Source organism: Talaromyces stipitatus, genomic scaffold (assembly GCF_000003125.1).
Source record: "Talaromyces stipitatus ATCC 10500 scf_1105507295569 genomic scaffold, whole genome shotgun sequence".
Classification (NCBI taxonomy): Eukaryota; Fungi; Ascomycota; class Eurotiomycetes; order Eurotiales; family Trichocomaceae; genus Talaromyces; species Talaromyces stipitatus.
The window spans coordinates 50,187-62,627 of NW_002990125.1; the positions used below are offsets into that span (position 1 = coordinate 50,187).

At 47.5% G+C, this 12,441-nt stretch overlaps 4 protein-coding genes across 4 annotated transcripts, besides 4 other annotated features; 2 read left to right on the plus strand and 2 right to left on the minus strand.

Moving 5' to 3' along the window:
• The first annotated feature begins 859 nt into the window (after nucleotides 1-859).
• Nucleotides 860-887: a microsatellite.
• Nucleotides 888-1,018: 131 nt separating this feature from the next.
• On the plus strand, nucleotides 1,019-2,883 carry TSTA_080450 (pogo transposable element, putative; the record flags this gene model as incomplete). The annotated part of the gene is made up of 2 exons (XM_002488799.1): nucleotides 1,019-2,259; nucleotides 2,310-2,883. 2 exons carry the CDS (start codon nucleotides 1,019-1,021, stop codon nucleotides 2,881-2,883), a joined length of 1,815 nt encoding a protein of 604 aa, XP_002488844.1.
• Nucleotides 1,022-2,164: a mobile genetic element.
• Nucleotides 2,884-3,059: 176 nt separating the features above from the next.
• Nucleotides 3,060-3,088: a microsatellite.
• A 116-nt stretch (nucleotides 3,089-3,204) lies between these two features.
• On the minus strand, nucleotides 3,205-6,660 carry TSTA_080460 (transposon I factor, putative; the record flags this gene model as incomplete). The annotated part of the gene is made up of 2 exons (XM_002488800.1): nucleotides 3,205-6,267; nucleotides 6,304-6,660. The coding sequence occupies 2 exons, from the start codon at nucleotides 6,658-6,660 to the stop codon at nucleotides 3,205-3,207; spliced, it is 3,420 nt and encodes a 1,139-aa protein (XP_002488845.1).
• Nucleotides 3,406-7,011: a mobile genetic element.
• Nucleotides 7,012-8,868: 1,857 nt separating this feature from the next.
• TSTA_080470 (uncharacterized protein) lies at nucleotides 8,869-9,591 on the plus strand (the record flags this gene model as incomplete). Its single annotated transcript, XM_002488801.1, has 2 exons — nucleotides 8,869-8,926; nucleotides 8,981-9,591. The coding sequence occupies 2 exons, from the start codon at nucleotides 8,869-8,871 to the stop codon at nucleotides 9,589-9,591; spliced, it is 669 nt and encodes a 222-aa protein (XP_002488846.1).
• Nucleotides 9,592-9,848: 257 nt separating this feature from the next.
• On the minus strand, nucleotides 9,849-11,730 carry TSTA_080480 (uncharacterized protein; the record flags this gene model as incomplete). Its single annotated transcript, XM_002488802.1, has 5 exons — nucleotides 9,849-10,057; nucleotides 10,106-10,298; nucleotides 10,354-10,421; nucleotides 10,465-11,200; nucleotides 11,338-11,730. The coding sequence occupies 5 exons, from the start codon at nucleotides 11,728-11,730 to the stop codon at nucleotides 9,960-9,962; spliced, it is 1,488 nt and encodes a 495-aa protein (XP_002488847.1). The 3' UTR covers nucleotides 9,849-9,959.
• Nucleotides 11,731-12,441: the final 711 nt, after the last annotated feature.

Below are 12,441 nucleotides of genomic sequence, written 5' to 3' on the forward strand. Positions count from 1 at the left end.
TTCTGCAGCCGGCCTATCTTTGATTACTTGATAGTATTCCAGCTTATCAGGGTTGACCTAAGACTCTAGAGATTTGAGTAGTTGAGAAAGGGGAAGCCGGGCTTGATCGAGGTCTTCCCTTAGCCGCTCGTAATTCACTCATTTATTCCCATGATCCTAAAAGTGACAACTGCGCCGACAATTCGACCATAGAAAAGGACTTATTATACTCTTTATCCTCTGGCCCATTATATGATAAGTCAAGGTGACTGTTCCCAGGGCACATAAGCAGACCTTCTTACCGATATTGCTTCCGTCACAAAGATCTTGTATGTCTTTTGTTGATATGTAGCACTCAATGCATTGAGCAGGAATCCACCGATATGCTACCCAGTAATTATCGTTCACATAATCTAGTCCACTTTCACAGTAACTTCTCCACTAAACAGGCAGTTTGAAGTGCTCAGCCAAAGTACTTGTACGGTTGAATAGAACGCCCATACGTATGAGTTTCGATACGCTGATTACTGCGACATCAATGCCATCTCGATCTTGATACTTTCAGCGTTTTATGATATTCAAAGCTCTCCGTGGATTATCCGTTAAGGCAATGAGGCCAGACGGGTTTGTACCCTCACAGTGATTGGTGAGCACATCCAGATTGAAAAATAGAGCATCTTTAATTGTGCGGGAAGTGAAGTCTGGGCGTACCATAGGTTGATTCGACGAGCGAAAGCCGAGTAGGTCGTGATAAAATCCATCTGCAGAGAATTTCTAAGGCATTGATGTCGGTTTTGCAGCGTTAAGAGGACGTCTTTCATCCTTACCCCGATGTTTCTGATTTGCTCGTCAACCGAAAGTTGCCTTTCTTCGCTACAGCTTGTTTGTTTTTGTTTGTTTGTTTGTTTCATTTACCCCGACCCCTCGCAATTAAGCGATACCGTCCCTCACCGCCTCAGGAATAACCCCATCTCAGGAATAATTTTAGTTCAAAACGCGAAAAATCGCGAATATTTGAAACCGCGATATATCAACCAATATGGCTTCAATGGAGCTCGCGCTTGCAGCGTTACGTTCAGCGGATCCTGGAGAAAAACCTAATATCAGTTTGGTTGCAAGAACTTACGGTGTTAGCCAATCGGGCCTTTACAAACGTTTTCACGGTATTACGGGCTCAAAAGAAGAGCATTACAACACGCAACGAATACTCACCACCTCGCAATCAAAAGCGCTTATAAAATGGATAAATCAACTCACCGAGCGAGGCCTACCCCCTACAAATTCAATGTTGGCAAACTTTGCAAGAGAAATATCTGGTAAAGAGCCTGGTAAAAACTGGGCTACGCGCTGGCTCAAGGCTCATTCGGATAAGGTGATTTCTCGCTTTTCAACGGGCCTCGATGTGGATAGAAAAAGGGCAGATTCGGCACTCAAATATGCTTTATATTTTGCACTTATTGGCCGGAAAATAGAGCAATATAACCTCGGCCCGGAGCAAATCTATAATATGGATGAGAAAGGCTTTATGCTTGGAGTAACAACAAAACGGAAAAGAATCTTTACTCGGCGTAAATATGAGCAAGGAGGCTATAAGCAGCATCTTCAGGATGGAAATCGAGAATGGATTACAACAATTGGTTGTATTTGTGCGAATGGGACTGCTTTAGCGCCTAGTCTTATTTATATGGCAAAATCGGGCCATATACAAGATTCTTGGCTTCAAGATTTTGATTCCCAAGTACAAAGATGCTTCTTTGCAGCCTCAGAGTCAGGATGGACTAATAATGATATTGGATATCGCTGGTTGGTGGATGTTTTTGATAAAGAGACAAAATCTCAAGCAAGCCGGGGATGGCGCCTTCTTATCCTTGATGGGCATGGATCTCACGTTACAATGAAGTTTATTGAATACTGTGATTCAAATCGAATCTTATTGGCAATTTTTCCGGCTCATGCAACGCATACTTTACAGCCTCTTGACGTCGCTCTTTTCTCGCCTCTTTCTAATGCTTATACGAAGCAATTGGACGATTTTATAAATGATAGCCAAGGCTTCACCCGGCTCACTAAACGTGACTTTTTTCGCCTTTTTTGGGCTAGCTGGAATGAGGTTTTTACAAGCAAGAATATCAATTCAGCATTTGCAACAACCGGTCTATATCCCTTCAATCCGGATATTGTTATCAAAAATTTAACAAGAAAATCACCAGCCGGCCATCCTCAAGTGAATCCGGAGCTTCAATTATCCCTGAAAATGATTGGAGACGGCTTGAGAAGATTGTTAAAACTATTGTTAACAATGTTTGGGATGAAAAAGCTATATTGCTTAGAGAAACGGTGTCACAACTTTCTACTAAGCTTATCTTGCTTGAAAATGAGAATCAAGGCCTAAAAAGAGCTCTCATAAATGCAAAGAAGCCTAAAGGCAAAAAGCAGCCTTTATTACTAGGTTTACCATCAGAACAGGATGGTGGAGCGCTTTTTATGAGCCCTAGTAAGGTTCAGCAAGCTCGTGATATTATTTCTCAAAAAAATGAGCAAGCTGCGCAGGAGCAAGCTCGTAAAGATGATAGAAAGCTTCAACAACAGCTTACGAAGCAAGCTAAAGAGGCTAAAAAGGCTGAAAAGGCTCAAATTCAACAAGAAAAACGTGAACAGCGTGAGCGAGAGGCTGCGGAAAAGCAACAGCTCAAGGATGAACAAGAATTAGCTAAATTAGCTGGTTTACAGCTTCAAACAGATGTTATATCAACTCCTAAGGCCTCAAAAAGCTCAAAAAAGCAAGCTTCTAAGCAAGCACCGCCAAAGGCGCCTCTGGAGGCTGATTCAAAGGACGATGGGGTGGTGGTTACTACAAATCGACGAGGCCGCGCGATACGGCCCCCTGCGCGTTTTCGGGACTAAATTTTATGTTATTTAGATTCTCCATATCTTATCTAGTGCTACTCCAAGAATTTATTGTATTTGATTATTATATGGTGTTGTAAAGCTTCAAAATATCCTGTATAGTAAGCGGTTGAAATTATTCCTGAGGTAGGGTTATTCCTGAGACGGTGAGGGACGGTATTCTTCGCTACAGCTGTTTGTTTGTTTGTTTGTTTGTTTGTTTCATTTACCCCGACCCCTCGCAATTAAGCGATATGCAGGTTACTACCACTATCTATATCCTTGTAGCTCTAATTACAGTCATCGACGCATTTCTTACGGGCGAACTTTATGCCTCGCCTAGGGGCCTGTGGTCGGCCTTTGCCTTGGGTTCCTTTCCGGTGGGTCCGTTGGCCCACGGTTACAAAACCTTTGAGAAGCTTCTGCGAAGTCCAGCACAGCGCCTAAAACGCTGCCTTGCGGAGTATTGCTTTTGCTACTATGATCTTTCGCTCCTAGCATGAGCGATATATCCCCAAAAGCTTCACCCACCTCTTTCCGTAGTTTCTGTCGTTCGGTAGCCAGTCTCGGGCAATCAATCAGAACGTGGGTGACGGTTTCCTTCGCGCCACACTCGCATGTATCGTCCTCGCGGAACTGGAGGAATTTTCCATGGGTTGCCAGCCAAGAGTGTCCTGTTCGTAGTTGCGTTAATAAGTAGGCTCGGTTCCGGGGTAGCGACTGGTATAGTCGCCGGGTATGGATAGATGGGAGCGTGCTGTCGATTCTCCGGAGGTGGGCACCCTTCCGTGATGCTTTCCATTCGTCTTCCCATTCTTTTAGGATTTGTTTTCGGATCGCTGCTTTCTCGCGGGAGACTGGTCGACAGAAGGGATGTGTCTTGTCGAGGCCAACTGCTGTCTTGGCCAGGTGGTCTGCCGCGTCGTTCCCTGGGTCATCGCAGTGACCCGGGATCCATTGGAGACGAAGAGAGATGCCTCGGCTATCTAGTTCATACGCTGACTGGTTGATCGCTTGAATCACCCTTTGACCAGATTTATTGCTTGGGTTCCTAATTGCTTGCAGTGCCGATTTGCTGTCACTCAGGATGGTTATCATTTCGCCCGTTCCTGGTCGGCTGGGCTGTTTATTTTGATGTGAGAGTCTGAACGCTAGGCTGATTGCATAAAAAATGCCGATTAGCTCCGCAGTATGGATGGACCATTGTGCCATTGGGCCTATTGTCGTCGTGCGAGATGCTACGACTTTCTGGTGCCGGTCTAAGGCCACGGCCGCTGCCCCAAGGTGGCTGTCATGTCCCGAGGCGTCCGAATAGACAACTCGACTCGGATCCACGAGTAGGGCCGCGGCTTTCTTCCTCGCTTTTTCTCGATCTGGGGTGATGTCGATTTCCTTAAAAACCGATGGCTTCCACGGTGCTGTCGGTTTCGGGTCGATGGTTTCTAACCCGTTGAATTGTTCTACACGCATGGTTTTCATTGACTCGGCTAGTGGAAATCGTGGGGCACTGCCAATGCCGGCGTGATCGCGTCGCCTTCTGGCCCGTGACAGTACTCCTTGTATGGGATGATCCCACGGGAGTGTGAGCATGTTAATAATGGTCAACTGCGCTCGCTGTCGGAGACGGAGGCGGGTCGGTAGCGTAAACATCTCAACTTCCATCGTGGCAGTAGCAGTGGATCGAAATGCCGACAGGATCCGAATGAGTGTCGATCGCTGGACCGTGTTGAGGGCCCGGAGGTGCATCTTGTCTTTCGGCGGGCTGTGCCAGACCGTGGATGCATAGTCCACGATGGGCGTGACGCAGGCTTGGTATAGCTGTCGCATTTGACCGGGCCGCAGGTGTCGCAGACCACCCAGTGCTGTGTTGACTCTTGTGGCTCTCTTTAACACCTGTTGTACATGCGGCTTCCATCGGAGCTCATTGTCGAAGACCACACCGAGGAGCTTGGCGGTAGTGCTTGGTTTGATGGTGCTGCCCTCGATGGTCAGTTGTCCCTTGTTGCGTTCGGTCTTTTTCCGTGTCAGGTGGATCAATTCTGTCTTCTCTACTGTGAAGGATGAACCTGTTTGTCTGGCCCACTGTTCAATCCGCGGTATATCGTCACTTTGTAGTCTCCGAAGATTGTCCTCTGCGGATGGTCCCACGACCCATCGAAAGTAGTCGTCGATAAACGCCGATGAACCACCCTTTCGATCAACTGGTTGGTCCACCAGTTCTGCATTGAAAAAGATGAATAGGACCGGAGATAACGGTGATCCTTGGGCTAGGCCAGCATTGTCCAGGGTAGTTCTAGTGGATTCAAAGTCGTCGAAGGCGATACTTGCAGTACGATCTTCCATGAAACTGGCGATCCAGGTGCGGATGATGATCGGGATCCCTTGTGCTTTGAGTTGGAGGTCAAGGACCTTGCTATTAACCCCATTGAAGGCGCCTTTGAGATCGAAGGCTACCAGTGTCACCACCCGACCTCGGATCCATGCCTGGTCGATGGCGTTAGATAGCACCAGCAGTGCCTGCTCGGTGTTTCGTCCTGGCCTGCCACCGAATTGGGTGTTCGGTAGCAGATTATAGGTCTCCGCATAAAACGAAAGGCGTTTTGCGACAACTGCTTCTAGGACCTTGCCGAGTGTATTTAGGAGCGAGATCGGTCGGTATGTTTCAGGCTTAGTATAGTCTGGTTTGTTCGGTTTCCGGAGGACTATAATCCTTGCTGTCTTCCATTGTTGTGGGTAGTGTCCGAGGTTGATAGACGCTGTGAAGATCTGAAAGATCTCCTCGTTGAGGTATGGCCATATCTGTTTCCACGCAAGCGTTGGGATTTCGTCTTCTCCTGGGGCCTTCATGGTTTTCATGCGTTGCAGGGCTCTGTGGACCTCTTCCTTCGTGATAGGCTCCCAGCGAATTTCTTCTTTGGGTGGTGTATTTTCTGTGGTTTCTGGGGTTGCCATCTTGGGGAAGAATGTGTCCATAAATAACTTGGCTTTGCACTTGTTGTCTACTACCTCGTTTGTTCCATCTTTCAAAGGTGGGATACAGCCAAAGGATTCTCGCGGTTTCATGTATGACGCTGCCTTCCAGAGGTGTCCTTCTCCCGCTTTGTCCAGGAATTCTTTCCAGTGATGCGATTTGGCTTTCTCAATGGCTCGCGTCCAAGCTCGGCGTTTCGTTTGCATGTCGTGGAAAAGGGCGTTAGATATCTCATGTTGGCGCCCTCTTATAGCGCAGCTCTCTTGCCATCGCCGGCGAGCTCTGTTGACCTCTCCCTGTTGTATCTTTAGTTCCGGGGAGAACCAACGTTTGGCGTACGGTGACGGTTTCGCCACTGGTGTGTGTTGGTCTACGGCCCTAGTCGTGCAGGAGATGAGCCTTTCTACCGTCTTGTCGAGTTCGGCGATCGACTAGATTGAGGAGAGAGGGGCTATCTGGCTGTGCACCAATTTCCCGATCTTTTCCCAGTCTGATCGTTCGTATGCTTTTCTTGGTTTTGGCTCTGCGTTCCGCATTGTTTGGAGGGACCATTCGGAATAGGTAGCTCGATGGTCCGATCCATAGTGGTCATGGTACAGGTGGCACCTGGTGACATTCTCCGGCTGGTCAGTGACTGTAAGATCGATGGTCGAAGTGCTTCCCGGGTGGCTTAATGACCAGAACGTGGGTGTGCCTCGTGGTAGACATGAATGGAGCCCGAGTCCCTGGAAGAAGCTGACCAGCTCCTCGGCGTGTTCGATAGCCGTTGTGGGGATTTGGTTACGGCTCCATATTGGGTGGTGGCGATTAAAGTCTCCCGCCATGATGATTGATGTTGCTTTGCTCAAGGGGTCTCTCGCCTGTTGAATACTGGCTTCTATTTCATTCAACATTGGCTGTATCGATGATTCCTCCAGCCGTTGGCTGGGGTTGATTGGTTGGATATATACTGAGAATATTAGTATTTGTTTTTCGGTTGTCCAGAGTTTAATTGCGGTAACATCTGGATGGTTGCATTTGATCTGTCGATGAGAAGATGTGGAGATTCTCCGATTCACGTAGAGCAGGCTGCGTCTTCGTAGATCTCCTTGGTACGTTGGTTGATATAGGCGCCATGCGCTGTGGTTGACATGCGTGTTGAACGCGGTTAGTGGTGGCTCTTGGATGAGGAGTATATCCAGGTTTTGCGTCCGGTGGTCGTTGATTAGTGCTTCCATGCAGGGTCTTGCTTTCATGGTGTTCAACTGTAGTATACTTAGGTTTGTTGCGGTCATTGCATTGGTGGGGGGTTTGCAGGTTTGGGGCAGTTCCTATCGCCAGTTGGGTGTTCTTCTGCACAGTCAAGACATTTTGCTCTCATCCCAGGTGGGCAGTTTCGTCGGTCGTGGTTTCCTGTACAGTGTCCGCATCGTGCTTGTTCTTTGCACGCCCACGCCAGGTGGCCAAACCCTTGGCACCGGTAGCATCTTTTCTCTTTTACCTGGTAGGGTACCACGCTGCCGATATGTGTGTGTCCTATTAGGAGGCCACGGTCCATTAGCCATTCCGCAGCCTCGCGGGTGTCGAACCAGATCCCAAGCGATCCGTGCTTGCCAATTGCTTTCTCTTTGTCTTTTCTGAGCCAGGAAATTTGGCTGATTCGAAATCCTCTCAATCCCATCTCGTTGTCTTCCATGATTTTGTTGATGCGAGCCTCGTCATCTTGCAGTGATGTAAGTTCTTCTGTGGGTGTTCGGTGTACTACCACCCCGAATCGTGGCCGGACCAGCTTGGTGTTGTTCCCCAATTCTCCTAGCCATTCGGTGTTGGATCGTGCGGTGTCAGCCTGGTCTTCACTCCGGAACCGGATTAAGTATCCCGTTCTGGTGATTCCGACTCCGAGAACCTGTGTGTCTTGTGTTGCGGGTGCATTAGCGAGTGCTTTCTGGATTTGAGCCGTCGCCACTTCCGCAGGTAGATTTTTCCTGAATGTGGTTGTGTCGTCACTGTTGTCGTCGGTGTCCCCTCTTTGAGTGCTCACTCTAACACAATTGGTTTCTTTGGCCTGTTTTTTCCCGCCCCCGGGCAGAGCGCTCCAGGGGGTTGGCTGTGCTTGACCTCCATGCGCTACCACTGTCGTCCATGATGGATAGTCGCTTGTGGTAGTTGGGGTGGTGATTGCACTGCGTAGAGACTGGAGTTCCTGGATGATTTCATGAGAAGCGTGTGACGTGTCCAAAATATATATTGCAGAACAACTCATACTTGCGTTTCCCCTCTTTCTGTAATCTAGGTATGTATATTAACCGGTATTTCTTCCGATTCTCTAAGTCCTCTTGGTAAGAATTCAGCATCCGTTCGCCTTCAAAACGGGGAAGAAATCCAAACGAAAAAAGGCTCGGGCTGCCGAATCGACATCCGTACTTGCATCTCCGGAAATTGACTATCACCGCCCCTCTTTGTCGTAAGTAAGCTCCTTGAAACTGCTAGTGTTCAAGATATTAGGATCGATCTAACCTTTTTGTTGATACTATCAAATTCCGCTCATCACCCTTATTATTGGTGACAAACGTTACGGCATTCCCGAGGCTTTTCTTCTAAAGTATCCGCGATTTCCGCCGCGATCGCATTTTTCATCAAATATTACATTACACGATATTCACGAGGATGCTGGCCACACTTTGGTGCATTTTTTATACTCAGGAAAATATGAAACTACCAATGCACCACTCAACGAAGACACATCTGACATCGCAAGAGAGTATAAGAGAAGCATCTTCGTTTACCAGGCTTCTAGAAAGTATGGTATCGCTGCTCTCGAAGCTCTCGCCCAGAGGTATATTCAACATTTCGGGGACGGGATGTCCTTGCCTGACATACTCCGGGAAACCAGAGACGCGTTTTCAAAGCTCCCCGAAGGTGAACCCCGGCTTCCATGTTATATCAAAACAAGATTACAACATATGCTGGAGCCCCCCGAAATAGCGAGTGGGTTGGATACGTTTTATAGCAGTCTGGGTCAGAACCATCATTTTGATAGTATAGTATTAAAAATGGCGGTCGAAGCTCTCTTTGTTCGCTTATCTTCGCCTGGGCGTTCGCCTGAAGACGGTAAGGACCCTCGACGGATCTCGGTTTCTGGGCTCATAAATAACGGATATACAGGAGATATTGTTACTGCAGAAACCATCCATACCGATGAATCCACGTTTAAAGACGGTTCTCCTACTGGGGAGTCTGCCCAAAAAGACGCTACTTCTGGTGAGCCCACCTGGGAGGAAGATGCTTCCCCCCTTCCTATCGAAGAGTCTGCCCATGAAGACGCTCTTCCTGAGGAACCTACTTGGGAGGAAGATGCTTCCCCTCTTCCTGCCGAAGAATCTACCCATGAAGACGCTCTTCCTGAAGAACCCACTTGGGAGGAAGATGCTTCCCCTCTTCCTGCAGAAGAATCTGCCCCCGAAGACGCTCCTCCTCTCCCCGAGGAGCTCCCTGTTGATGAAACTGCAATCGTAGAGGATGCCCATCAAGATGAACATCCTTTCACCGGGCTATATTTGTCAACAGCTGAAGCGCTACCCAGTGAAGGCCATCTTGGAGCTGTACAAGCCCACCTAGTTCAGGTTTCAACTAGGGACTTAGCCTTGTATAAGGGCTGGGGAAAACTTACTTCAGATATGAAGGCGAGCAGAGCACAAAAGCTGGCGGTAAAGGGTCTTCCAACCCCGAACGAAGATGGGTTTGTCTCGATCTTTGTGACAGGAGCAGGAGCTTAGAGCATGTCTTGATTTACCACTCAATTGTATTGATCTTAAGTATTGCGAGTAGTATCTTCTTGAACCCACTTGCTAAAGTAAACACTGGGTCTGTTTGAACCTAACCCCGCGCTAACCATTGACCTGGTGTGGTAGAACATGAATACTAAAATAACTACAGTTCTAACCCTATGCAAATCCACATGGATGTTCAACCACATTGTGATCAATTTGAGAATCCATATACATTCACAAGTATGCATACGGAAAAAAACTGGGCCTTAAGTGAATGGTGCGGATGTATGAAAGTAACTACAGAGATCTAGGCAGTCAGGAAACTCAAATTGGGGCATTAATTCCGCCGCGAGTCGATGATTTTCAATGATTGCTCAAGGCTGATACTCAAGAACTGCCATTTTTGCTTTCTGGTGTACATAGTCTCGAAGGACTAATCGAACCTGGTCGCGGACCCGACTGGACGCTGCCACTAGAAGTTTATTAGTAGATGATTGGTTCTCTCTCAGATGGCGCATACCTATCACTAACGACTCTCCCTTCTCTTCTTGAGCGTTCGGAAGTCTTTCAATGAGCTTTCCAGACAACTCCGCACGTAGAATCTGATCATAATTTGCACGTCGGTTGTAGACAACAGCTCGGTCGTGGTTCCCAAATTTCATCACGTCGCCAATGATCTGACCAAATCTTACATAGATCGAGATGGTCAAGATCTATTCCAGCACTCAACATCTGATTGCACTACCAATAGAGGAATATGCCACTTACGTAACGCTTCTTTAAGATGTCATCTTCCAGTAGACTGTTCAGAGTTGCTTGCACTGCGATGGCGATGTCTTCATATGTTAGCGTAAGATAACTTGATGTCATGGTACTTACCAAGAGTATCAACCTCCCAGACAAGATGCACTCTTCTTGTTCGAGATGCCGACGTGTTATAGCTATAGACGAGCTTTTTGAGATAAGGAATGGCAGCCGCGATACCAAAATCATTGGCCACGAGCACAACACTCTCATAACGATCAACTTTGTTGCTCATGCCATGGGGTCCAATAATGAACGCGCACAATGAAGCTGATCCCTGTGGAGCAGCACGGGCGTGCTTCAGTAATTCGCGAGAAAACCCACTTCGTGGCTGAATCAGTAGGTCCAACGTCTCCTGGGCGCTGTGGGACCACGATGTGACCATGAATGGAGGCACTTGCGCCCATGACCACCAGGTCACCGAAGGCATCCATAAATTGATGTGCTGTCCCGCCTTAATCCTCATCGGACGTGTGAGGGCCACACGAACTTGAATGATTACGTCAGAATCATTTTTCCCTTCAATTTTGGGGCGGTTACAGGAAACCCGCGCCCGAGGCCATCGATGCAACGAGAAGAATCTATTGTGATAGATCAGAAAGCCAAGCTGTAGTAGCAGCGCTATTGAGAGCAACACGAATGTGGTAATGATACAAATCCTCAAAAGGCGATTCCCAGATGGAACATGCCGCCACGTCGCATATAAAAGAATATATGCAAGGACCTGATGGGTTCGAAGGAACACTTCAAAGATGTGACGGCGAATATACGGCAGTGCAAAGAGTGTGAGCCCTACTACACATCCGGCCCCCTATTTTCAAATCAGAGACGGTATACATAAGAGGTCAACAACTTACAATAAGTGCAAAAAGGTTGCTCGTTCGATCCAGTGAGAAACCTCTCTTGGATAGTGGAAATTAAGACATGTAGAACTAACAAACCGCTCACCATCCAAGCAGTGCCCCGGTGGATCTGGAGGCACGTGTGGCGAGAAATACTCAATATATCGGAGTAGAAGCTCACGTGTCCCGCCGCAAATAAAGCGACCATGTTGACCACAGCCAGAGTCCCTGATCTATCTGCAAATTGTGTTGGCGAAGAGACACCGAAGCAGAGACAGAACAAGTTGATCCCGGTGTAGAAAAGGTGAATTAGAACAGCCCCACGTGTCCATGGCCCAAGGAAGCGATGGCGACGAAGAAAGAATGGAAATATCACATATCGAGAAATGTACACTTCAATGTTTTTAAATAACAGATATAAACGCGGAAGAACACTGAGCAGGAAAAGAGTGACAAAAACACCGCCCGCGGTGATGGCATAAATGCTGATGATATCCATAACATCAAGGGAGTACGAAGACAGGAAGGACGCGGGAATCGTTCGTTACTTATATATTCGGTAAAATCTGAAACAAGATGCTAGAACATCCTTGACAAAATCGGGGTTGACAATATGTTGCCATATTTTAGACGATCTTTTGCATCTGAGCGTTCACTGGATAGACTGGTTCTAAAAATATACTGTTCTGTGAACAACGTGTTTAGTTATCAATATAAATTCTGCGGACAGAAATTCTGGAGATAGACATCCCGGAAACAGGGTTTCTACTGCATAGTATTTCTATCCGCAGAATTTCCATTGATAGACCACTCCAATCACAATCATCTGTTCATAGAATCAGCTGGGTGGGTCGCTACGAGACGTCAGGGTCTCCTAGAGCCGCCACAAACATCAGCCCGCCTCACAAAGGGCCATGCAGATCCTGCTGCCTGATTGTTGTGGCGGGCTTCAGTGGCTAGGGCGTACCTATCGGAGCATTACCTAGTAGATGGGTTATAGGTCCTCACAATCTAGGGCCTGTCGCAGCGACCAATAATATATCGTACCTGACAATATTCCAGCATATTATGCTGACGTAATTTATATAAGCGCTGATGATTTTGTTATGGAGTTATCTTAGCGCACTTTCATTGAAGCCACTTTTCCATGCGGAATCCTCGGCGTATCTAATTTAGGTAAAGCGTCTAACGACCAGGCACCAAGGGGTCA